This window comes from Rhinopithecus roxellana, chromosome 5, assembly GCF_007565055.1.
Source record: "Rhinopithecus roxellana isolate Shanxi Qingling chromosome 5, ASM756505v1, whole genome shotgun sequence".
Taxonomy (NCBI): Eukaryota; Metazoa; Chordata; class Mammalia; order Primates; family Cercopithecidae; genus Rhinopithecus; species Rhinopithecus roxellana.
The window spans coordinates 174,131,880-174,155,582 of record NC_044553.1 but is presented as its reverse complement, the minus strand read 5'-3'; the positions used below and the strand labels follow the sequence as shown (position 1 = coordinate 174,155,582).

The window sequence follows — 23,703 nt, the reverse complement described above, 5'->3', positions numbered from 1 at the left end:
AGTGGTATCTCATTGTCATCTTTCTGAACACTGAAAAATCCGACCATCTCTTCATATGCTTGCAGAGCTGCTGAGGTTGTGGTTCCTTAAACGCCAGCTCACATCCTTGGGGTTTGACTTTCTGCGCCTGAGGCGGCGGGCCCAAGGCTCATCCCTCCGCCCTGAGGCGCGAGGAAGGTGAACCTGCTAGATGCCTTGTGCGCATCTATCTCCAGGGCCGGGGAGGCTGGGCGAACTCCTGGGGAGGAGACTGGGTCAGGGGCACCTGCGGAACTCGGCGTGGCCCCGACCCGCCGGCTTCGGGCGCGGAGCGGTGGGCAGGTTAAGAGAGCAGGAGGAGGGACCTTGCATCCTGGTCCAGGACTGGGGTGGCCGCTGCATCTGCGCTCCTAGAAGGCGGGGCGTGGGATCTGGAGGAGCGACCGCCCCCTCCTCTCGGCTCTCCGGGCCCCGCCCCAGCGGACGCACACCTCGCACCCGGGCGCCGGCGCGCGCAGGGGCTGCGGAACGGCGGGATGCAGGAGGAGCTGGCGTGGGAGACCGACGGCCGTGAGTTTGCCTGGCTGGGGGACGGGGGGCGGGGGCCGAGGCCGAGAGGACCCCCGCATCCGTTTGGGGAGTGTCAGGGGTGACGTTGTTGCCCTCCGAACGGCCACCTCTGACTTGGGTGTCTGTGTGGCTCCGAGCGCAATGGTTACCGGTCAGCGCACCGGGCCAAGGGGACCTTGCCGGTGCGTCTGGGACTCGGGGGCGCCACCCGCCAGGTGAGCGGGGAGCAGCGGCTGAGAGGTTAGCTACAAATAATAAAGGTAATAGCGATACTTGACTGCGTGCTGTACTTTGTGTGCCAGGCCTTGACCCAGGAGAGGCACGTCATTTGATCTTCGCTTCGGCCATTTGGGTAGGACATTACGTTATCTTCATTTGGCAGATGAGAAACCTGAGGCACAGGGTGTTCAAATGAGTTGTTCAAGGTCACGCAGCCATTGGGTGGTAGAAGTGCTGAAAGCCCCAGCTCCCCCGGAATGCTGGGACTGGATAGCGAGTGGAGACCGCATCGGATGGGGCACGCACTCAGAGGGGAGGAGCCTGACTGGCCACAGGTGGGATAAGGGCAACTCTAAGCCTCCCTCAGGGAGTGCACCCAGTGCCAGGGCCTCTAGGCCGGGCAGCAGCGTCTGTGTGGGCATCAGCTGGCCTGGGGCAGCTTTGGCTGCACTGTCTGGGAGAGGGGAGAGAAGGATTGTGTCGGTGTCTGCACTGTGAGTCCTTGATCCTGCAGCCCTGGCCGAACCCCGACAGCTGAATCCCGGGGCTCTCCCTCAAATGCGCATAGTGCAGCTCACTGGATTCCTTTGAGACCTATAGTGTCCAAAATGCTGGCACACTGCATCTATTCAGCTGAGGGATGTGTTGGGGGTGGGAATGCTCAATCAAGATGCTAATTATTTCAGAGTAGGTACATGATTCTGTCTGGGGTGGAGGATCACTTGAGGGGGCCTGCGAAGAATGTGTAGCAATGGAGCATTGGTGTGTGTGGCAGAGAATTCTGGACAGAGGACCCAGCATGGGCAAAGGCTCAGACAGCTCAGTGGGTATTGGATGTGGGAGGTGGATGGAAGAGATGAGACTGAACTTGATTTCATTCTAACTTAACGTTCTCTGGCCTGGCTCTAGGTAGTGTCTGCTGGCTTCCCACTGGGATCCTGGCTGTTTGCAAATACAAACCAGGCCAATCCCCCTAAGCTGCAGATAAGACACAGGGTGCCAGACAGGAAGGGAACTATACAGATCTCTTTCTTCACCCTCCCCCAATTTTACAATGGAAGAAACAGACCTACAAGGGGGATATGGCTAGCCCAGGATCCTGCTGCTAGAAAGTGGCAGGGCAGGTACTAGAACCCAGGCCGCTGTAAGCTCACACCTGAAGAGGCAGCTCTCTTTGGCTACCAGAATTTGACCCTTCACCTTGGAGGAATAATAGTGATGATAGTGATGGTGGCGGTGGTATGGTCATTATATGCCAGATACTGTGCCAGGGGCTTTCATATCTCGATTCTAATCATTATATTAATCTTGTAAGGAAGCTCACACTACCATTTTGCAGATGAGGAAACTGCCTAACACAGCTAGGAAGTGGTTCACCCAGAGTTGAACCCAGGACTGTGTGATTGCCTCCTGGGGTAGCGACTCTGAGGTCCACAGGTTGTATCCATGAGGCCCCAGAAAGCTCAAGATCCTCTCACATCTGGAGAAGTCTGTGTGGAATTTATCTAGAAAAGCAAACTGCATGGCAGGCCTGTCTCTCACCTCAGTGAATCTTAGCCTTCCCTACCAAGACACTCATCACCTGTCCCTGGATACACAAAGGGGCTGGGTTCAGACATTCATACTGGACCAAACATGAAGGCTGTGGGGTCACTTGCCCTGCAGTAACTATGCAAAGGGCCAGCAAATATTTGTCTGTGTTAGTATGTGTGAGCACTTTGGGAGAGGGGACAGGCATCTATTCGTATGGGGATTGTTGGTATCACTCATACAAGCAGATATTTTTTTTTGTTTCTGTTTTCTTTTTTCTTTTTTGTTTTTTCTGAGACAGAGTCTCGCTCTGTGGCCCAGGCTGGAGTGCAGTGGCGTGATCGCTGCTTACTGCAAGCTCCGCCTGCCGGGTTCACGCCATTCTCCTGCCTCAGCCTCCCGAGTAGCTGGGACTACAGGCACCCGCCACCACTCCTGGCTAATTTTTTTGTGTTTTTAAGTAGAGACGGGGTTTCACTGTATTAGCCAGGATGGTCTCCATCTCCTGACCTCGTGATCCGCCCCCCTCAGCCTCCTAAAGTGCTGGGATTACAGGCGTGAGCCACTGCACCCGACCTCTGTTTTCTTTTTTTTTTTTTTTGAGACGGAGTCTTGCTCTGTCACCAGGCTGGAGTGCAGTGGCATGATCTCAGCTCACTGCAACCTCAACCTCCCAGGTTGAAGCAATTCTCCTGCCTCAGCCTCCCGAGTAGCTGGGACTACAGGTGTGTGCCACCATGCCCAACTAATTTTTGTATTTTTAGTAGAGACTGGGTTTCACCATGTTGGCCAGGATGGTCTTGATCTGCTGACCTCATGATCCATCCACCTCAGCCTCCCAAAGAGCTGGGATTACAGGTGTGAGCCACCACGCCCGGCCTGTTTTTGTTTTCTTTTTAGAGACAGGGTCTCACTCTGTTGCCCAGGCTAGAGTGCAGAGGTGCAATTATAGTTCATTGGCAGCCTCAAACTCCCGGGCTCAAGCAATCCTCTTGCCTTAGCCTCCTGAATAGCTGGGACTATAGGCATGTGCCGCCACACCTGGCTAATTTTTTAAAAAACTTTTTTGTAGAGATGGGGGTTTTGCTTTGTAGCCCAGGCTGGTCTCGAACTCCTGGCTTCAAGCCATCCTCCTGCCTTGACCTCCCAAACTGCTGGGATTGCATGCATGAGCCACCATGCCTGGCTCAGAGGCAGAGTTTTGTGGGTTCCTCCTGTGCCCACCTTTGGGCCTGCTGTGAGCTGTGGGTGGATCAGGAAGGGTCAAGTGTGTCCAGAGCCTCCAAAATGCTTGGAGTCTAGCCATGGAGACTAGACATCCTCACAATCAAGAGCCGTCAGGTTGACGGCAGCATGGGGCTCCGGTAGGGATCATCTGGCCCTGAGTCCTCCTGGCTCAGACACTAACCTGCAGTCTGACCCTGAGCCCACAGCTGTGTGTGACAGGGGTGGGCAGGGGGAGCTCTGAGGTTCCCTTTAATCTGAGACTCTGTGCTAAAGGTGCAGCGATGAGGGTGAGAGGAGCAGAGAGAAGAGAGAGACCACATAGAAGGAAAATTGAGGTGGCCTCAGCATGGGCAGGTGAAAGCTGGTTAGGATATGGGCAAGGCCGGGCGCGGTGGCTCAAGCCTGTAATCCCAGCACTTTGGGAGGCCGAGACGGGTGGATCACGAGGTCAGGAGATCGAGACCATCCTGGCTAACATGGTGAAACCCCGTCTCTACTAAAAAAATACAAAAAACTAGCCGGGCGAGGTGGCGGCGCCTGTGGTCCCAGCTCCTCGGGAGGCTGAGGCAGGAGAATGGCGTGAACCCGGGAGGCAGAGCTTGCAGTGAGCTGAGATCCGGCCACTGCACTCCAGCCTGGGTGACAGAGCGAGACTCCGTCTCAAAAAAAAAAAAAAAAAAAAAAAAAAAAAAAAAAAAAAAAAAAGAAAAAAAAGGATATGGGCAAGAGGTGTTGGAAGAGGCTGGGTGCTGTGGCTCACACCCGTAATCCCAGCACTTTGGGAGGCCGAGGCAGGCGGATCACTTGAGGTCAGGAGTTGGGGACCAGCCTGGCCAACCTGTTGAAACCCTGTCTCTACCAAATATACAAAAATTAACCAGGTGTGGTAGCACACACTTGTAATCTCAGCTACTGAGGAGGCTGAGGTGGGAGAATCGCTTGAACCTGGGAGGCGGAGGTTGCAGTGAGACAAGATCATGCCACTGCACTTCAGTCTGGGCAACAGAGGGGTTGGAATAAGGGGTGGAGGAGCAAGGAGATGGAAGGTACAGAAGTAGGGTAAACGTGCTTCTGGCCTCACCCGGCACTGGCACGAAATAGGTGGCTCAGTAAATCCTGGCTGTTTTCTACACTAGACTGAAAAGGTGGTTACTGACTCCAGAGGGAGTTAATTTCATTTCCTTCCCCAAGAGCAGCTCTTGGGAGGGTACGTGAAACTTGGATAATGGGGCACACATTTAGGCTGCTGCAAATGGCTTTGCCCTGCTCTTCCGTCTTCGGGGTTTCACCACGTCCTGGTTGCGTGGCTGTGGGATGAGTTAATGAAGAAGAGCAGCCTGTCTGGGGAGGACCCGGACCTTGAGAGGGAGGAGGGCTGTGCCGCTCTGCCCCCATTCCTAGCTGAAAGACCCCTGCCCCAGCAATGTCCAGGAGTGGGAACAGGCTGTTTACCTCTGCTGTCTGCAGTGTGGGGGATCCTCCCCCTCATCCTGCACCCCATTTTGTCCCCATAGTGCTTCCTCTGGAGAGGCAGCTCCACGAGGCCGCCCGCCAGAACAACGTCAGCAGGATGCAGGAGCTGATTGGGAGGAGGGTTAACACCAGGGCCAGAAACCACGTGCGTAATTGGCTTCTCTGAATCAGGGCACCTGGGATAGTATCATGATAATGCCAGTACACAGGGGGAACAGTTCATCTGAGCTAGAGGCAGGTACATTTGCATGTGTTAACTTGGAGGGAGGCTCAGGCTCTGTCCTCATGGCCTGCATTGTCTCCAGGAATCTAAGGAATCTAAGGCTTAGAGTGGTTGGACCCCCACCCAAGGTCAGGGTCAGGATTCCAAGCCAGGCTTGGCAATTCCAGAGGTCAAACTTAACTTCTGGGACCCATCTGAGAAGTTAGAGCCAGGAGGGCTAGGCTCAAAGGTCAGCAGCCAGAAGCTGGGAGATGGGCAAAAGAGGACAGACATTACACAAAGCATCCCACAAACAATTCATTCTCTCTGTGATAAGTTGTCATAACAGCATGTGCAGGAGGGTCGGGAAAAGCCTCCCAAGGAGGTGGCTTTTTAAATTTTTTCTTTGAGACAGGACCTCACATCACCCAGGCTGGAGCGCAGTGGAACAATCACAGCTCCCTGCAGCCTTGACCTTCCTGGGCTCAGTTGATCCTCCCACATCAGCCTCCTGAGTAGCTGAGACTACAGGCACGCACCACCATGCCAGGCTGATTTTGTATTTTTTCTAGAGATAGGGGTCTTGCTATGTTGCCCAGGCTGGTCTCAAACTCCTGGACTCAAGCTATCCTCCCACCTCAGCCTCCCAAAGTGCTGGGATTACAGGCGTGGGCCGCCTCACCCTCCCGGCAGTGGCATTTTTGAGGAGCTAGGTGAAGGACAGTATTCTAGGCAGAGAGAACAGTATGGGCAGAAACTCTGAGGAAGGAAGGAGCAGCTGGGCTCCAGAGAGGGGATGTGGCTTGCCTGAGACCACGCAGAAAACCAGTGCTTCCTTTCATTGTCCCCTCATAAGCTGAAAACTACAGAGGGAAGAAGTGGGCACAGGGGCCACAGGCCAACTTCCCCCAGGCCTGCTTGGATGGCATTTTGAACTGCCAGGGTGGTCTGAGAATGAGATGGTACATCAGGCCCCTTCAGCCCCATTCTGAGAGAAGGAAGGGGACAGAACCCAGGGACTCCAGTGCCTCTCAGGGACTTGGAGGGTAATCCTTGACCACATGGGCTTTCCAGCAGGGGCAACAGCAGGAAAAGGCCTAGAGGTGGGAAGTTGCTTGGCATTTCTGAGAAGCAGGGGTGGGCAACGCCAGACCATGCAGCGCCTCATCATCTCCAGGGTTAGGAGTTTATTCTGAGAGCCATGGGAAACTGAAGAGTTTTAGATGGGGACAGATGGGGACAGATGGGTCCAGTCATTTTACTATGTTGGCTTTGGTTGCCATGCAGGAGAGGAGCATGCGGCAGAATGGGGCTGGGTGCCCAGCCAGCTGGGGACCAGAGCCAGCAAACACCCTTCCAGCCTGCAGACCAGCTGTCCTGGGGGAGGGTGTGGGAGGTGGTCCAGGCAGCCAGGTGGCAGCAGCACCTGACAAGTGTCATCTCCCTCCGGGCAGGTGGGCAGGGTGGCCCTGCACTGGGCTGCAGGTGCAGGGCATGAGCAGGCTGTGCGTCTGCTTCTGGAGCACGAGGCTGCTGTGGACGAGGAGGATGCGGTAGGGGCCCTCACAGAGGCACGTCTGTGTGTGCGTGTCTGTCTGTCTGTCTGTCTCAGGGTGGTGGGGGGCACTGGAGATCTCTCTGGGTCTATGAGCCGGTTGCTGAGATTGCTGCTAATATGCAGACATTCAGGTGCAGAGTGGCAGGGAGTCAAAGGCTTCAGGTGCCAGGGACACTGCACTGGTTCCATGTTCCTCCTATACAGTAATGAAGAGCTCTCCACTTTCAAGGGTCTTTCAGTTCTCAGAGAGCCTTTTCAGTCCCTCATGAAAGCACGTGAACAGGGAGAGGGCTGTAGAACAGATAATTGGGTGGATTGATAGAGGCCTGATTAGCAAAAGCACCAGGAGGAAGGTCTCTCATGACATGCCACAGGGCTCTGCCCTGGCTAACACTTCAAAGTCTTGGATAAAGACTAACAGTCTTAGTTAAACAATTGGCAGGCAGTGTGTTGCTGAGAGAGAGCACTGATGAGTAACGGGGTCTGTAAAATTATCTCTACAAGGTTTGGGGAAAAGGCTGAATCTAATAATGACATTTGAAAGGGATACACTTATGGCTTTGTCTACATTTAAATTTTAAAAAGTGCCTGGGCACAATGGCTCACGCCTGTAATCTCGGTACTTTGGGAGGCCAAGTGGGTAGATCACTTGAGCCCAGGAGTTTGAGACGAGCCTGGGCAACATGGCGAAACTCCATCTCTACCAAAAAATACAAAAATTAGCCAGTCTTATAAACTGGTGTCTAAATAAATAAATAGGTAAAAATTTTAAAATAAAAAATAAAACCATAAACTTCCCTGCAGCGACTTAGTTGTCCATGAAAACAATTTTCTTTGTTCCGGCTTCTCTCTGCTCCCAGGCCGCGCTGTGTGGGGGTTGATTACTAGTTGGGGTTGAAGTGAGGCAGCAACCCTTACCTCCCCATTCCCCAATCCTGTCTCTTCCCTGTACCTGCTTAGGCCTCATTTAGGGATGCCTTTAGGAGCAGAACGTCTAGGATCCTTAGTCTGAGCTCCCTGGTGAAACACTAGAGCCTCTTGCATCAACTCTTTCTACTCACAAAGACCCCCACTGTCACCACTATGCTGTTACTTCTTCCTTTGGAGGTTCAGTGAAAAAAGAAGCTATGAGGGAGAACAGTAAGAGGGGGCCCTTTTAGAAATCCTCCCTGTTGGCTGGGCGCGGTGGCTCACACCAGTAATCCCAGCACTTTGGGAGGCCAAGGCGGGAGGATCACCTGAGATCAGAAGTTCGAGACCAGCCTGGCCAACATGGTGAAACCCTGTCTCTACTAAAAGTACAAAAATTAGCCAGGTATGGTAGTTCACGCCTGTGATCCCAGCTACTGGTGAGGCTGAGGCAGGAGAATCGCTTGAACCTGGGAGACGGAGGTTGCCGTAAACCTAGATTACAGCACTGCACTCCAACCTGGGTGACAGAGTGAGACTCCGTCACAAACAAACAAACAAACAAAAACCTCTCTGTTTCTTTTGCAAATGGCAATACATAACATTTTGAAAAATAAGACAGCATGGTGGACTTGCCTGCTGTAGTAATGGGGTTCAGGAGATACTGGAGAAAGGAAATCCTGTTGCTGGAGGAAGATCTCTAGTGATATGCCACAGGACTCTGGCCTGGATAGTTCCTAGGAACTATGTATGTGGGGAAAGCTGGTTTAGGACTGTGACATATCCCGGGGGTCCCCACTGTCAGGAGGCTCTGGCTCCCATGGCTCTCGCTCCCCCAGTCCTGAGCCTTTACCCTTTTTATTCCTGAGCGCCTGTGGACTTCTTCCTCTGGACTCTGCTGGTGCTTGTTCTTTTTCCTCCCTCCTGCAGCCAGCCCACAGTTGCTGATATTCTATCAGGCACTGAGCTCTGAGCCAGTGCCGGGTCTCCTGGCCTCTTCAGCTCTAGTTAAGGCCAGATGTAAACCCTCATTTGTTTTTTTTTTTTTTTTTTTTTTTTGTATTTTAAATTTTAAAAAATATGCCCCAATCTTGGATGATAGACCCTCATTTGAGGCTCTTTGCTGGGTCCAGCACCTTCCCTAGGATTTCAGGAGGAAGAATTTAAATGCTTGTGGTCCCTGCTGTCTCTTACTTTTGGTCAACTTTTGGCATCCTCTTGAAATTTTGCAAATAGTCCTTTGATTCCACCCTGGCGTCATCCCAAACATGGTGCCTCTCCCTGGGACTCCATTCACAGAAGGCTAGTAGTGTGGGATGGCTTTCCAAACTGGGATATAGAGGGGACCTATATCACACACAAAACAATGTAAAAATCCTAAAACCCCCTCTTTGACATTCTGTTCTTTAAAGGCCCTTGGTTCTTTCCTTGCCTTGGGCCCAGCCTCTGCTCCCCTCCCTCTCTCCAGTGCTGTCCTTGTCTGCACCGCCCCCTTCCTGCCTCCAAATTCCCGCCTGTTTCTAAAGCAGAGCAGAGCAACTCTCTTTGGATGTTCGGGAGCCTACTGATTAGTGAGTTCCCTCTGAGTTTCATCTTTTGCCTCAACCCTTTGTCAAGGCTTTTACTCAAACACAGTTCCCTCCCTAAGAGGAATTCTGGCGCCAGCCGCTAAGACCCCTTTTTTTGGTACCCCTCACAAAGGCTCCTGGTGGAGCCACACCCAAGAAAGCACTGCAAAAAACCATTCCCAGGATCTGGCTGGCTCTTGATGTATCCCCAGAGCTGAGTTTGGAGGCCTGGGGTTGCTCTTCACAGAGAAGAAAAGACTCCAGGGAGGTGGGGGAAGTGCAGAACCCTACTGCAGTGGAGATCACTGAAGGGGCTCTGGGGACCCTGGAGCACGGTGCAGATGTGGAGGAAGAGCACCCTGCAAACAGGTCCGGGGCTGCCCTGAGTGGAGCCACAGACATATTTTCAGTTGCTCCAGAGAGTTGGTGAGATGGAAATTGCAGGAGTGCAGATTTCAACAGCTCGAGGAGGCATTTCTTCCTTTTCTTTTTTCATTTTTTTTTTTTTTTGAGATGGAGTCTTGCTCTGTCACCCTCCAAGCTCCGCCGACATTTCTAAGAGAAGCCAGTGTTTGACTGTGCAAGGATGTCTCGTGAGGTGGTGTGGTGCTACAGACTGAAGCTATCTGCTTTGAAGATATTCTGTGGGATATTTATTTTTTTTATTTATTTTTGAGACAGGCTCTCACTCCGTCACCCAGGCTGGAGAGCAGCAGTGCAATTTTGGCTCACCGTAACCTTTGCCTCCTGGGTTCAAATGATCCTCTCACCTCAGTCTCTCAGGTAGCTGGGACTACAGGCACGCACCACCATGTCCAGCTAATTAATTTTTTTGTAGAGACAGGTCTCACTATGTTGCCCAGGCTGGTCTTGAACTCCTGGCTCAAGTGATCCTCCCACCTTGGTCCCTCTCAAAATGTTAAGGTTACAGGCATGAGCCACCATGCCCAGCCTCTATGGGAGATTTAAACAGTCCATTCTTAAACACCGGTCCAGGATAAGGTCTTCACCAGTCATAGCAAATCAGAAAACAGGGACAATGTATTTTTCATGAAGCTACATTTGTTTTTTGTCTTTGTTTGTTGGTTTTTGAGACAGGGTTTCGCTCTGTCACCAAGGCTGGAGTGCAGTGGTGTGATCACAGCTCATTGCAGCCTCTATCTGCTGAGCTCAAGTGATCCTCCCACCTCAGCCTCCCAAGTAGCTGGGACCACAGGAATGTGCCTCCACGCCTGGCTTATTTTTTAAAAATGTCTGTAGAGATGGGGGTCCCCCTATTTTGCCCAGTCTGGTTTCAAACTCCTGGGCTCAAGTGATCCTCATCTCACAGTGTTGGGATTACAGGCGTGAACCACCATGCCCAGTTATGAAGCTTTATTTGCCAAGAATATATTCTAAGATTGGTTCCTTACAATTTTTTTCTTCTAAAATGGTCTTTCTTTATGAAATGATGATGAGAGTAAATGGCAGCCTTTTTGTTTGTTTGTTTGTTTTGAGACGAAGTCTCACTCTGGCGCTCAGGCTGGAGTGCAGTGGCGGGTCTCAGCTCACTGCAACCTCCACCTCCTGGGTTCAAGTGATTCTCCTGCCTCAACCTCCCAAGTAGCTGAGATCACAAGTGCCCACCACCACGCCCGGCTAATTTGTGTATTTTTGCTAGAGACGGGGTTCCACCATGTTGGCCAGGCTGGTCTTGAACTCCTGACCTCATGTGATCCTCCCGTCTTAGCCTCCCAAAGTGCCGGGATAACAGGCATGAGCCACCGAGCCTGGCCAGCAGCTGTTTTATTTTTAAGTTTCATTTAGCAAAAAATAAATTTAAAAAGTTTGCAACAGTACATCAGCCTCTATTTAAAAACCAAAAAATCTTGGTATTTAAATTCCTAAAGCTTGGAGCTCCCTGGACTGAGTGGCACTTATAGTTCCTTCTGGTTGTTTGGTTTAATCATAAGGCACAGGGCCTGACTGGCACGGCCACGCCTTCCCACATTCTTCTCACCTCCTCTATGTCCTCTCCCCCAGTTTGGGATGAACGCGCTTCTCCTGTCCGCCTGGTTCGGCCACTTACGAATCCTCCAGATCCTGGTAAACTCGGGGGCCAAGATCCACTGTAAGAGCAAGGTAAGGCCTCAGCTGGTAGCCCTCTGTCCCCTCAGCTCCCCTGGCCCTGTATGCAAAGGTCTCCCCCAACCTCTGCCCCCCACCCCCGCTTGCCCCTCCAGTCCCCCACCTGCCTTTGTCTGTCCCTCTTTCTTCTGATCTCCCCCACCTCTCTGTCCTATTCGGTGAGCTGGGACAGTCCCCAGCCCTCTGGCTGGCCTCCGTGTTTGTAGGAGAGAAATCAAAGTAACTCCCTCAGAGGGTAGTTAGGAAAATTAAATGAGAAGGAGGTGAGGTCTCCTCCACCCTCCTGCCAGGCCCCGTACCCCTTGTGCTCAGTGTGGTGGGGTGAAAGGAGCAAAGCATCATTTACCAAGTGTGGTATGGTGGGTGAGTTACTCTATCAGCCTGCACTGTGGTTTGAGGGAGCAGGGCCTCAGCAAGTGAGAGTGCCTGGAATCCCTCCGCTGGTGGCTCACCTTTTAGGGTGTCAGTCGCCCATAGGAAAATGCAAACATTTCTGGGCCAAATCCCTCAGCCAGGAGTTCTCACATGGGTTCTTGGAGAAAATTCAGAGGACCTATGAACTTGGATTGGAAAAAAGTGCGTATTTATTTTGGCTAACTTCTTGAAAATTTAGCATTTTTTTCTTTCTTTCTTTTTTTTTTTGGAGATGGAGTCTTGCTGGGTCACCCAAGCTGGAGTGCAGTGGTGCGATCTCAGCTCATTGCAACCTCTGTCTCCTGGGTTCAAGCAATTCTCCTGCCTCAGCCTCCAGAGTAGCTGGGACTATAGGCACGTGCCACCACGCCCGACTAATTAGCATTTTTTTCAACGATGAATGTAGGTAATATTAGTACTTGTGACTTTGTCACTAATAGAAAATGTAGCTGTTTTCGTATCACATGAAAGTTTTTGCAGTTATCTTAAAATACTCCTTACATTTATCATTACATTGAAATTATGGCAGTGGTTAGACCCTTCAGTAGATCTTGTTGTTTAACAGGTCAGTAAGGAAGCACATGTGTTACTAGATTGAAAACTTGGTTTGTAATATTTTGATAACTTAATTTCAATATAATTGGTTTCCTTTTATGGTAGGCAGAATAATGTCACTTCACAGATGTCCATACCCTAATTCCTAGAACCTCTGAACTCCCGGAACCTAACACACCAATAGGAATTTGTTGGGTGTGATGTGATGTGTGTGAGGTGTGATGAAGGAGGCAGGGGTGGAGCGATGCGAGCCACTAGCCAAGGAATTTGGTCAGCTTCTAGAAGCTGGAAAAGGACAGGAAATGAGTTTTCCCCTAGAGCTTCCAGAAGAAACACAGCATTGCCAACCTAATTTAGACTTCTGACCTTCAGTACTGTAAAATAATAAATTTGTGCTGTTTTACGCCATGAAGCTATGGTAATTTGTTATAGCAGCAATAGAAAATGAATACGCCATTGTAAGCCTGTTTATTTGATTAAATTTTTTTCCTGTATAATTTATTTTTTTGCATTTAAGTAAATGTTATTCTGAGAAGGGGTCTATAGGCTTCACCAGATGTAAAAGGGTCATGGCACGTAAGAGGTCTGTGTCATGCCATTGTTAGGATCCTCTTGGCAGTGGTGGGAGTGCCTGAAAGCATTTGGGTTGGAAAATCCATCCCAGAGAACCATGTCGCTATGTGGTGGGTCACAAGATCTGAGCCGGAGTGTGGGAGGGAGGGGCCAGCAGGAGGGTACCCTGTGAATACACCCAGGTTCAAGCTCAGGGTTCTGCTGTCTGGTCCTGCTGGCCTGGCCTGGCTTGGCCTTGGAAGGGCTCAGTGGCCCTGGGGAATCCAGTGTTGTCTTGATGTAGTATACTGTAAACAGGGTTGTGAATGAACCTCCATGTTCTAGAATGAGGAAGGCAGGGTCTTGGGTGTATATGGAGGGTGAGGTTCTGAGTCATGGACTCTTCTAGTTAAGCAGATCCCCTCTATATTCATTTTCTGTTTTTGGCAACAAATCACTCTAAAATTTAAAAGTAATGAATCTGAAAGTAATGATATATTATTTTCCACAATTCTGTGGTTGGCAGGCAGTTCCTGTGGCTTTGCCTGGGCTCACCTACAAGGCTGCAGTCAGCAGGTGGGTGGGCTGGGGGCTGGCTGGCCCTGGAGGGTCTCACTCACATGTCTGGAGCCTCTGCAGGAAGGGTTGGAACGTCTGGGATGGTGCGGCTAGTTTCTCCAGGTGGACACTGATCCTTGGGGAGTCCAGCATAGACTTCCTTACGCGTCTGCCTCAGGGCAGCAAAAGATCCAGAGCAGAATTGGCAAGGGCTCTAGAGGCTAAGGCTGGAAAGCCATGTGGTATCACCTCCATTGCATTCAAAAGCCCGTCACAGGACCAGTGTAGATTCTCGGTGAGAAGAGTGGCACGATCCTGGGGTGTGCTTCCAAGGGCAGGGGGAATAGATGCAGCCAGCTTTGCAAATGATAGACCCCACTATTCCTTTCAATCTCTCGTTCAAGGTCTTCCCCAAAGGGATTCATCCCACCTGTAGATGCCACAGGCCCAGTCCTGCTTCTGCCCTGAAGCTTTCTCCTTTCCCTGCTGTTTACGTAGCTCTGCTGGTGATAGTTACAGTTTTTTTTTTTTTTTTGAGACGGAGTCTCGCTCTGTCGCCCGGGCTGGAGTGCAGTGGCCGGATCTCAGCTCACTGCAAGCTCCGCCTCCCGGGTTTACGCCATTCTCCTGCCTCAGCCTCCTGAGTAGCTGGGGACTACAGGCGTCCGCCACCTCGCCCGGCTAGTTTTTTTGTATTTTTTAGTAGAGACAGGGTTTCACCGTGTTAGCCAGGATGGTCTCGATCTCCTGACCTCGTGATCCGCCCATCTCGGCCTCCCAAAGTGCTGGGATTACAGGCTTGAGCCACCGCGCCCAGCCCAATAGTTACAGTTTTACTAAGCTATAGACTATAATAAGATTTCAGCAGTTTTTCCATTAATATTCTACAATACTTTAGTCATTTTGTCTTCTTAGTCTCTTCGAATCTTGTGATGATTTCTTAGTTTTTCCTTGTTTTCCATGACCTTAACCCTTTTGGAGAGTAGTAGTCAAGTATTTTGTGGAATGCCCTTCAATTTGGGTTTGTCTCACGTTTTTCTTATGAAAATCATCAGTCCAGGGCTATGGAATTTGGGAAGAACACAAGAGGGAAGTGCCCTTCTCATCCCTTCATATCCAGGGGTCCATGATACCAACATGAAATACACACACTGGGCCGGGCATGGTGGCTCACGCCTGTAATCCCAGCACTTTGGGAGGCCGAGGTGGGCGGATTGCCTGAGTTCAGGAGTTCGAAACCAGCCTAGGCAACATGGCGAAACCCCATATCTACTAAAAATACAAAAAATTAGCCGGACGTGCTGGAGGGTGCCTGTAATCCCAGCTCCTCAGGAGGCTGAGGCAGGAGAATTGCTTGAACCCAGGAGGCAGTGAGCCAAGATTGTGCCACTGCACTCTAACCTGGGAGACAGGGCGAGACTCTGACTCAAAAAAAAAAAAAAAAAAAAGAAATACACACATTGCAAGTTTATACTCACTGAGATTTGACCACTGTCAAGATGTAAAACACTGTTCTACTGATTTTTATGACTCACTGATGGTTGCAAACAGGACTTCAAATAATCTGACCTTAATGCAAGGCAGAAGTAGAAGCCCTGGGGCATAAACATAGTATTTGCAAGCCTCCCTCCTTTTGCTTCTAGGCCCCAGAGACCTTCTTCCTGTCCACCCTCAACCCAGGCCACTTCCCTCTACTCCCTGCAGACCACATCTGCTCTTAATCTGCCCTAGAAAGTGAGGAGGTCACTTCCTAGTGACATACACTAGTCACTTGGTCACCTGCATCTTCAATAGCAGCTGTATCAAGGAAGGCAGATGCCTAGAACCTTCTTAATTATTCTGGAGGCTACTAGTGCTATACGACCTCATCATACATGTTTGAATTAATTTTTAGTTGATAAAATACTTTTCCTGTAGGTCCAGTCCTCTCAACCACCCACTGAGGTGGTCAGGGATTATGATGCTAGTTTGTCCTATGTGAAAATGGAGGCTCAGAGAGGTGGAGGTAACTGGCCCAAGACTCTGGAGCTGAGGGGTGCTGGAGCTGGGATTTGAACTTTGGCATCCTTACTCCTGCCAACCCCTCTGAGGCTGAGTGGGCAGCAGAGTGGATTATCCCTGGGGTCCATTCATCATTTACAGTGTTGTGTCCATGGGGAGGCTGTGTTCTGGGTCCCAAACACTTGCTGTTTGGGAGACTGGCAGCATGTGAAAAGGGCCTCCCTTCGCAGACTGCAGGGACCTTCCTGCACTTGTTTCCAGGATGGCCTGACCTTACTGCACTGCGCAGCCCAAAAAGGCCACGTGCCTGTGCTGGCGTTCATAATGGAGGACCTGGAGGATGTGGCCCTGGACCACGTAGACAAGGTGAGAGTGCCTCAGGGCTACTCATCATTCCCATTGGGCGGGGGGCTCCTGGGGCCACTCTTGCCCACTGAGCTTACCACATTCCTTGGATGCATCCTTTGATCTGTGGGCATATTACACCTGGCCTGGGGAGCCGCTGGTTGGGAAGAGGTGTTGGGGCACAAACGAGCAAAATGCAAGCAGAACACAGTCAGTTGCCACAGAGAGGCCCTGATCAAGGACTAGGTAGGTTAGAAAAGCAAGCCATTGCTTCTGCTTCCTGGAGGAGGTGGCATTTGGTAAATAAACTGGATTTGTGGGTAAGATTGGAAATCAGGGGTTGGAAGGGGCACCAAATGGAAGCGCGAGGCTTGTGGGAGCTTTAGGGACAGGAAAGGGCTCTAGTGTGAGTTCTGAGGGACTGGAATCTTAAGAGGGAAGTTCCGATGGGTGGTTGGAAGTCCCTCTGGAGATCTCAACTCCCATCCTCAAGAATCTATTTATTCATTAGGCAGCAAGGAGCCACCTAAGGACTTCAGCCAGGGAGGGACCCCAGCAAGTGGCTCTTGTTGGGAAGTTGGGTCTGGGCTTTCCAGGCAGGGTGGGGGGAGGCAAGGGGAGAGGACAGTGTCTGGGGCAGGAGAGGCCACTGCAAAGCCAGAGTGGTTGGGGAACAGAGGCCAGGTGGGCAGAGGCAGGTATGCCCAATGACAGAGTGAGGAAGGCTCACACCACTTCTCCTCCTGGCCAGCTGGGGAGGACGGCGTTTCACAGGGCAGCTGAGCACGGGCAGCTGGATGCTCTGGATTTCCTCGTGGGCTCTGGCTGTGACCACAGTGTCAAAGACAAGGTACTGTGTCCGTGAGGCTCTGGGATCCTGACCAGGGTGCAAAACTTGCCAGCTTCCAGGCTCTGGCTCCTCACCTGTGTCCACGTCTGACTCCCATTGTGCTGGAGGGCCATGTGGCCCAAAGACGAGAGCGTATTTAGTGTCCATCCAGCAGGCCCTTCACTAGCATGCGTTATGGGCCAGCCCTATGCTACAGGTTGGTGGCAGAAAGATGCCCAAGACACCGTTTCTTACTCAAGGAACTCAGTGCCACAGTCATAGTAAGGATTTCTGATCTGACGTGGCTGGCCAGGGTGGCAGATCTGGGTGGTTGGTAGTGCTGCCTGGAGTGCATTCAGTAGGGCTGTAATCTACTGGGGTTGTCTGCTGTTGGCAGACGTGGGAAAGTGTTAGGGGGTGGTAGCCACACAACTGCTCTGCTATGGTTATGGCAGGAATAGGATGGGAGCATAGAGGAGGGAGCATATCATTCAGGGCTTATGAGCAGGATTTCACCAATCTGAGAAGGGGCAAGTGATGGGGACCGGAGGGTCTACCCTATAAATGACTCTTATCATTGGACCCTTGCGAATAATTAGGGAAAACATGTTACAGCAAATTCTTTTTTTTTTTTTTTTTTGAGACGGAGTCTCACTCTGTCACCCAGGCTAGAGTGCAGTGGTGAATCTCGGCTCACTGCAACTTCCGCCTCCCGGGTTCACGCCATTCTCCTACCTCAACCTCCCTAGTAGCTGGGACTATAGGCGTCCGCCACCATGTCCAGCTAACTTTTTTGTATTTTCAGTAGAGATGGGGTTTCACCGTGTTGGCCAGGATGGTCTTGATCTCCTGACCTCATGACCCGCCCACCTTGGCCTCCCAAAGTGCTGGGATTACAGGCGTGAGCCACCACGCCCGGCCTGTTACAGCAAACTCTAAATGATGCCTCCAACAAAGAGATGAACTCCATTATTAATCTTCTGGTTAATGTGCTTGGCCAGGATAGAGGGAGTTCTGTGTATACCGAAGTGATAGCGAGCTCACACACAAATCTGCTGCCGGGTCTTGTAACTGGAAGGCATCTGAATTCAGCCTTCTCGTTTTACAGCTGTGGAAACTGACGCCCAGAGAGGGAGATGCCTTAGCCAAGGTCACACAGCGAGACACAGGTAGAGCTGGATTTGGAAGCAGCATCCTAATGCATAAAGCTGTGCTCCTCCCCTTACCAGGCTGCCTCCAGGGTTGGACCCCCTTGGGTTCTGCACTGAGTCCATCCACACTCATCCTTTTGGGCTGAGCAGGTGGTTGAGCAAGACACTGGGCCAGGAACTGGGCATACAGAGAATGGGGAGGGCAGCACCTGCCAGGACTGGCTAACCCAAGAGGCAAAATGATCACACCTCAGGGCCCCAGGAGAGCATGAGCATCAAGAACAGAGAAAGAGAAAATACAGCTTTGATGAACTTCTCCAGAATCTTGCAATCAGAAATTCTGCAAAGAAGCTTTTAAAATTGCATACCCCTGTTAAGTTTTGTGTTTTCAGAATAGGAGTGTTTTCATTTTCAGTTTCATCTTGGGAGAGGGCATGGTAAGTTTTTCTTTTTTTTCTTTTTTTTTTTTGAGAGGGAGTCTCGCTCTGTCGCCCAGGCTGGAGTGCAGTGGCGCGATCTCGGCTCACTGCAAGCTCCGCCTCCCGGGTTCAGGCCATTCTCCTGCCTCCGCCTCCCGTGTAGCTGGGACTACAGGTGCCCGCCACCGCGCCCGGCTAATTTTTTGTATTTTTAGTAGAGACGGGGTTTCACCGTGGTCTCGATCTCCTGACCTTGTGATCCGCCCGCCTCAGCCTCCCAAAGTGCTGGGATTACAGGCGTGAGCCACCGCGCCCGGCCATGGTAAGTTTTTCAATGCCTGCTAAGGGGATAGACCTCTTAGAGTCAATGACAACACAGGTCACTCCACATGTGCTCTAGAATGCTAGGGAGGCTTTGAGAGCCCAGAGAGAGCGACTGACTCCACTTGGAAGGGTGAGGTGTTGCTGTCAAGGCCTCACAGAGGCGGAGATGCTGGACGTCCCCACGTGGAGGGGAGAGGACCCCGGGCCCACGCCAAGGCTGCCTTCTGCCCAGCTCTCCTGCCTCTGGGCCCCTGCCCTGCCCAGGGAAGTGTGAGCACCTGTCAGTCATCCATGTGTGCCACCTGCAGCTTCAAATGCCAGAACATGGATATAACCCAGAAGGAAGAAGAAAGCCCCACCATTGCCTCTACACCCTGTTAACTGGGGGCATATGTTGGCCTTTCATGGTTCACCTACTTCCTGCATGTCTCTGAACACAGAGATTTCACACTATGACTGCATTTCCCACTGCTTGTCCTGGCTTGCAGCAGCCAGCCGACAGGCTACAGGCTGTAGAGAAGCTGGCAAGGAGAGAAAAACAAAGCTGTTGAGGGCTTTTTTTTTTTTTTTTTTTTTTGAGACGGAGTCTTGCTCTGTCACCCAGGCTGGAGTGCGGTGGCTGGATCTCAGCTCACTGCAAGCTCCGCCTCCCGGGTTCACGCCATTCTCCTGCCTCAGCCTCCCGAGTAGCTGGGACTACAGGCGCCCGCCACCTCGCCCGGCTAGTTTTTTGTATTTTTAGTAGGGACGGGGTTTCACCGTGTTAGCCAGGATGGTCTCGATCTCCTGACCTCGTGATCCGCCCGTCTCGGCCTCCCAAAGTGCTGGGATTACAGGCTTGAGCCACCGCGCCCGGCTTGTTGAGGGCTTTTTAAAATTACTTTAAAAATTTATTATTTTTAGCTGAATTCTTTTTTTTTTTTTTTTTTTTTTTTTTTTTTTTTTTTTTGAGACAATATCTTACTCTGTTGCCCAGGCTGGAGTGTAGTGGCATAATCATAGCTCATTGCAGCCTCAACTTCCCAGGCTCAAGCAATCCTCCTGCCTCAGTCTCTCCAGTATCTGGGACTACAGGCACGCACCACCACATCTGGCTAATTTTTGTATTTTTTATAGAGATGGAGTCTCACTATATTGCCCAGACTGGAATTCCTGGGCTCAAGCTCTCTGCCCACCTCAGCCTCCCAAAGTGCTGGGATTACAGGTGTGAGGCACCATGCCCGGCAGCGAGATCCCTTCAAAGGACAACCCCAAGCAGGCAGACCTCAGCAGGGGCCACTTCTAATACAAAGTACGTTGCACCCTCTGCCCTGCCCAGTGCAGCTGCTTCTCTTGGCTATGTCACTGTCACCTTTAGACTTTCCAACTGCAAAGCAACTACCAGTCCTCTGGCCTTCAAGTTCCAGGGACACATGTCAGGCTCTCCACATGATCCCCTGAAGACCCTCTTATATCATTGACTCATTGAACAAACATCTACTGAGTGTTGGCCATGTGCCCCAGGCCCTATTCTAAGCACGTAAGGAAACTTCAGAAAACAAAATAGATGCCCCTGTGGTGCTTATGTTCCAGCAACAAGGGTCAGACACATGGAACCAATCCAAATGCCCATCAGTGATAGACTGGATAAAGAACATGTGGCACATGTACACCATGGAATACTATGCAGCCATAAAAAGGAATGAGATCATGTCCTTTGCAGGGACATGGATGAAGCTGGAAACCATCATTCTCAGCAAACTATCACAGGAGCAGAAAACCAAACACTGCATGTTCTCACTCATATTCATTACAACGCAACGAGGAATACTCACCTCCCACATCATTAACATAAAACCTTCCTTCACATGGGAAAACATACTAATATTTATACATATCTCCCCTATTATTATTCTATCCCTCAACCCCAGTATTATTATAGGCTTCACCCCTTGTAAATATAGTTTAACTAAAACATTAGATTGTGAATCTAAACATAGAAGCCCACCACTTCTTATTTACCGAGAAAGCTTGCAAGGACTGCTAACCCATGCCCCCGTACTTAACAAAATGGCTATCTCAACTTTTAAAGGATAACAGTTATCCATTGGTCTTAGGAACCAAAAACATTGGTGCAACTCCAAATAAAAGTAATAACAATGCACGCCTCCATTGTCATATTAACCCTAACTTCCCTAATCTTCCCAGTTATTATAACCCTTATTAAACCCAGTAAAAACCATTTATATCCTAATTATGTAAAAACGACTATAATATTTACCTTTATTATTAGTCTCCTTCCTATAGCCCTATATATCCTCCTAGACCAAGACACAATTATCTCAAACTGACATTGAATGACTATTCAATCACTAGAACTAGCACTGAGCTTCAAACTAGACTATTTTTCCATAATATTTATTCCAATTGCACTATTTATTACCTGGTGCATTACAGAATTTTCATTATGATACATAAGCTCAGACCCAAACATCGACCAATTCTTCAAGTATCTCCTCATTTTCCTCATCACTATATTAATTTTAATTACCGCCAACAACCTCTTCCAACTTTCATTGGATGAGAAGGTGTGGGAATTATATCCTTTCTACTAATTAGCTGATGACATGCTTGAACAGACGCCAACACAGCAGCCGCTCAAGCAATCTTGTATAACCGTATTGGTGATATCGGCTTCGTTCTAGCCATAACATGATTTCTCCTTCATTACAACTCATGAGACTTTCAACAAATATTCATCCTAGACTCTGGCCCAAATCTTCTACCACTAGTGGTAGCTACCATAAGTGGGGGCTGAACGATGAGAACCACATGGACACAGGGAGGGGGACAACGCACACCGGGGCCTGGTTTGTGGGGGCGAGGGGAGGAAGAGCATCAGGATACATAGCTAATGCATGCGGGGCTTAATATCGAGGTGACGGGTTGACAGGTGCAGCAAACCACCATGGCACACATTTACCTATGTAACAAATCTGCACATTCTGCACATGTATCCCAGAACTTAAAGTAAAATAATAAAGAAAAAAAGAGTCAGACGATAAACACTAAGCACACAGCCACTGACAGAGTGTGTTGGCAAAGCAATCTGTGCAGTGGGGAGAGGAAAAGCAGGGCAGGAAAATAGGCTGAGGACGACAGAGGTGGGGTTTGCAGTTTCAGAGTGTGGCCCGCGCAGGCCACGCTACTCAATGAGAAACTAACGTCTCACGCAGAGACTTGAGGGAGGCAGGTGACTGAACGAAGCAGCTGCCTGGAACAGCCTGAGCTCAGGGGAGAGTTGCTGGGGCCTTGAGCAGTGAGAGGAGATGGATTTGGGGGACCCGAGGAGGGACTGGCTTCAGATGGGCACGTGGAAAGTAGAATTGGTTTTGTTTAATTTTTAAGCAGTGTGCCTGCCTTGAAGTATAAGGAAAGAAAGACCAGGGCTTGGCCCTGCAATCTGCCCCTGGTTGTAGTTTTTGGCACAGTTGTCAGGAGCAGGGTGGCACTGACCCAGTGTGCATGGCTGCAGCTCATCACAGGTCTGTGATTCTGGGGCTCTGGTCTGCTGGCATCTCAGGAGCCCTTTTTCCTGTAGGAGGGGAACACAGCCCTTCATCTGGCTGCTGGTCGGGGCCATATGGCTGTGGTGCAGCGACTTGTGGACATTGGGCTGGACCTGGAGGAGCAGAATGCGGTGAGTCACCACCTGGAGGATGGTGAGATGCATGACGCTTGCTGTCTGCCTTCGAGGAACCCCCACCAATCCATGGTGCAGTCTAAAGCCAGGAGGCTGAGGGCATGATCTCAAACTGAAAGCCCGCCAGGGAAAGACAAGCAGCAGCACTGAACTCCAGGCTTAATGGTAGCACTTGGCATGATGGATCACCAAATAAGTGAGACACAGAGTGTGTGTTCAAAGAAGGGAGACGTCGCCATGGACAGGATGGTGAGGGAGGGCTTGCTGGAGTAGGAGGAAACAGACAGAGGGGGAGGGGCAGAACGTGAGCAGAGATACGGAGCCAGGAGTGACTATACCATGTGTGTGCTCCACAAAGTGAGGACTTCAGGGGTGGGGCTCATGGGATCACAAACAAGAAAGCTCATTTTTCCCAGGGGCAGGGCAGTGCAGAGCTCAAGGGTCCCTGGGGCCAAGGCACATGGGGCGTCCTCTCACGGTGGGATTGGGGGTCACTTGGGTGGGCCTCCCCACCATCCTCATTGCTCTCCTTGTGTGTTGCAGGAAGGTCTGACTGCCCTGCATGCGGCTGCTGGAGGGACCCACCCTGACTGTGTGCGGCTCCTCCTCAGGGCTGGGAGCACCGTGAATGCCCTCACCCAGGTAGCCAGGCCCTCCCAAGACTGCGGTCTGCTCTTGTCTGCTGAGCCATAGCCGTGTCGGCAGTAATGGCCACAATGATTCCTGAACCCTGAATGAATAGAGGCTTCGAGGCAGCAGGCCAGGTTCTGATCTTGGGTTCTCCACTGCTGAGCCCTGTGACCCGGAGCAAGTTACTTAACCTCTCTGAGCCTTGTTTCCCAATTGTAAAGTGGGATGACATTTACTTTTTTACATTATTGTGAGGATTAAATATCTAACACAGTGCCTAGGACATAATAGCGCCCAACACCTCAACACCTGTTAGTGTTTTTTGGTTTTACTTTTGAGATGGGTCTTACTCTGTCACCCAGGCTGGAGTGCAATGGTGCGATCGTGGCTCACTACAACCTCCGCCTCCTGGGTTCAAGCAGTTTTCCTGCCTCAGCCTCCCAAGTAGCTGGGACTACAGGTGTGTACCACCACGCCCGGCTAATTTTTGTATTTTTTTGGTAGAGACGGAGTTTCACCATGTTGGCCAGGCTGGTCTTAGACTCCTGACCTCAAGTGATCCACCCACCTCAGCCTTCCAAAGTGCTGGGATTATAGGCGGGAGCCATTGTACCTGGCCCTGTTAGTGTCTTCTGTTTGTTGAGCTCTTGATAGTTCACAAAGCCCCTTCATAACTGTTACCTCAGAAAAATTCCACCCATTTTGCAGATGAGAAAACTGGAGCTTTGAGGGCACTTTTGCAGGGTCACAAGCTAGTACGAGGCAAAGTTGAGTCTCAAAAGCCTGTTCCCCTGACTCCAGAGCTCCCACCCACTGACGAAGCTTTCCCCTGACAGAGCTGGGGCTTGGGGTGTGGCCCTGGATGAACCTCTTCTCTTTCT

The 23,703-nt window shown here is 50.8% G+C and overlaps 1 protein-coding gene across 1 annotated transcript in view; it reads left to right on the top strand.

The window, feature by feature from the left end:
- Window positions 1–515: 515 nt before the first annotated feature.
- The window catches only part of ANKDD1A (ankyrin repeat and death domain containing 1A), a 45,662-nt gene continuing 22,474 nt past the window's right edge, over window positions 516–23,703 (top strand). The window contains exons 1-8 of the mRNA XM_030929752.1: window positions 516–549; window positions 5,040–5,143; window positions 6,655–6,783; window positions 11,258–11,356; window positions 15,704–15,808; window positions 16,539–16,637; window positions 22,091–22,189; window positions 22,736–22,834. Coding sequence (XP_030785612.1) covers window positions 516–549; window positions 5,040–5,143; window positions 6,655–6,783; window positions 11,258–11,356; window positions 15,704–15,808; window positions 16,539–16,637; window positions 22,091–22,189; window positions 22,736–22,834 — 768 coding nt within the window. The remainder of the gene's footprint in view (window positions 550–5,039; window positions 5,144–6,654; window positions 6,784–11,257; window positions 11,357–15,703; window positions 15,809–16,538; window positions 16,638–22,090; window positions 22,190–22,735; window positions 22,835–23,703) is intronic.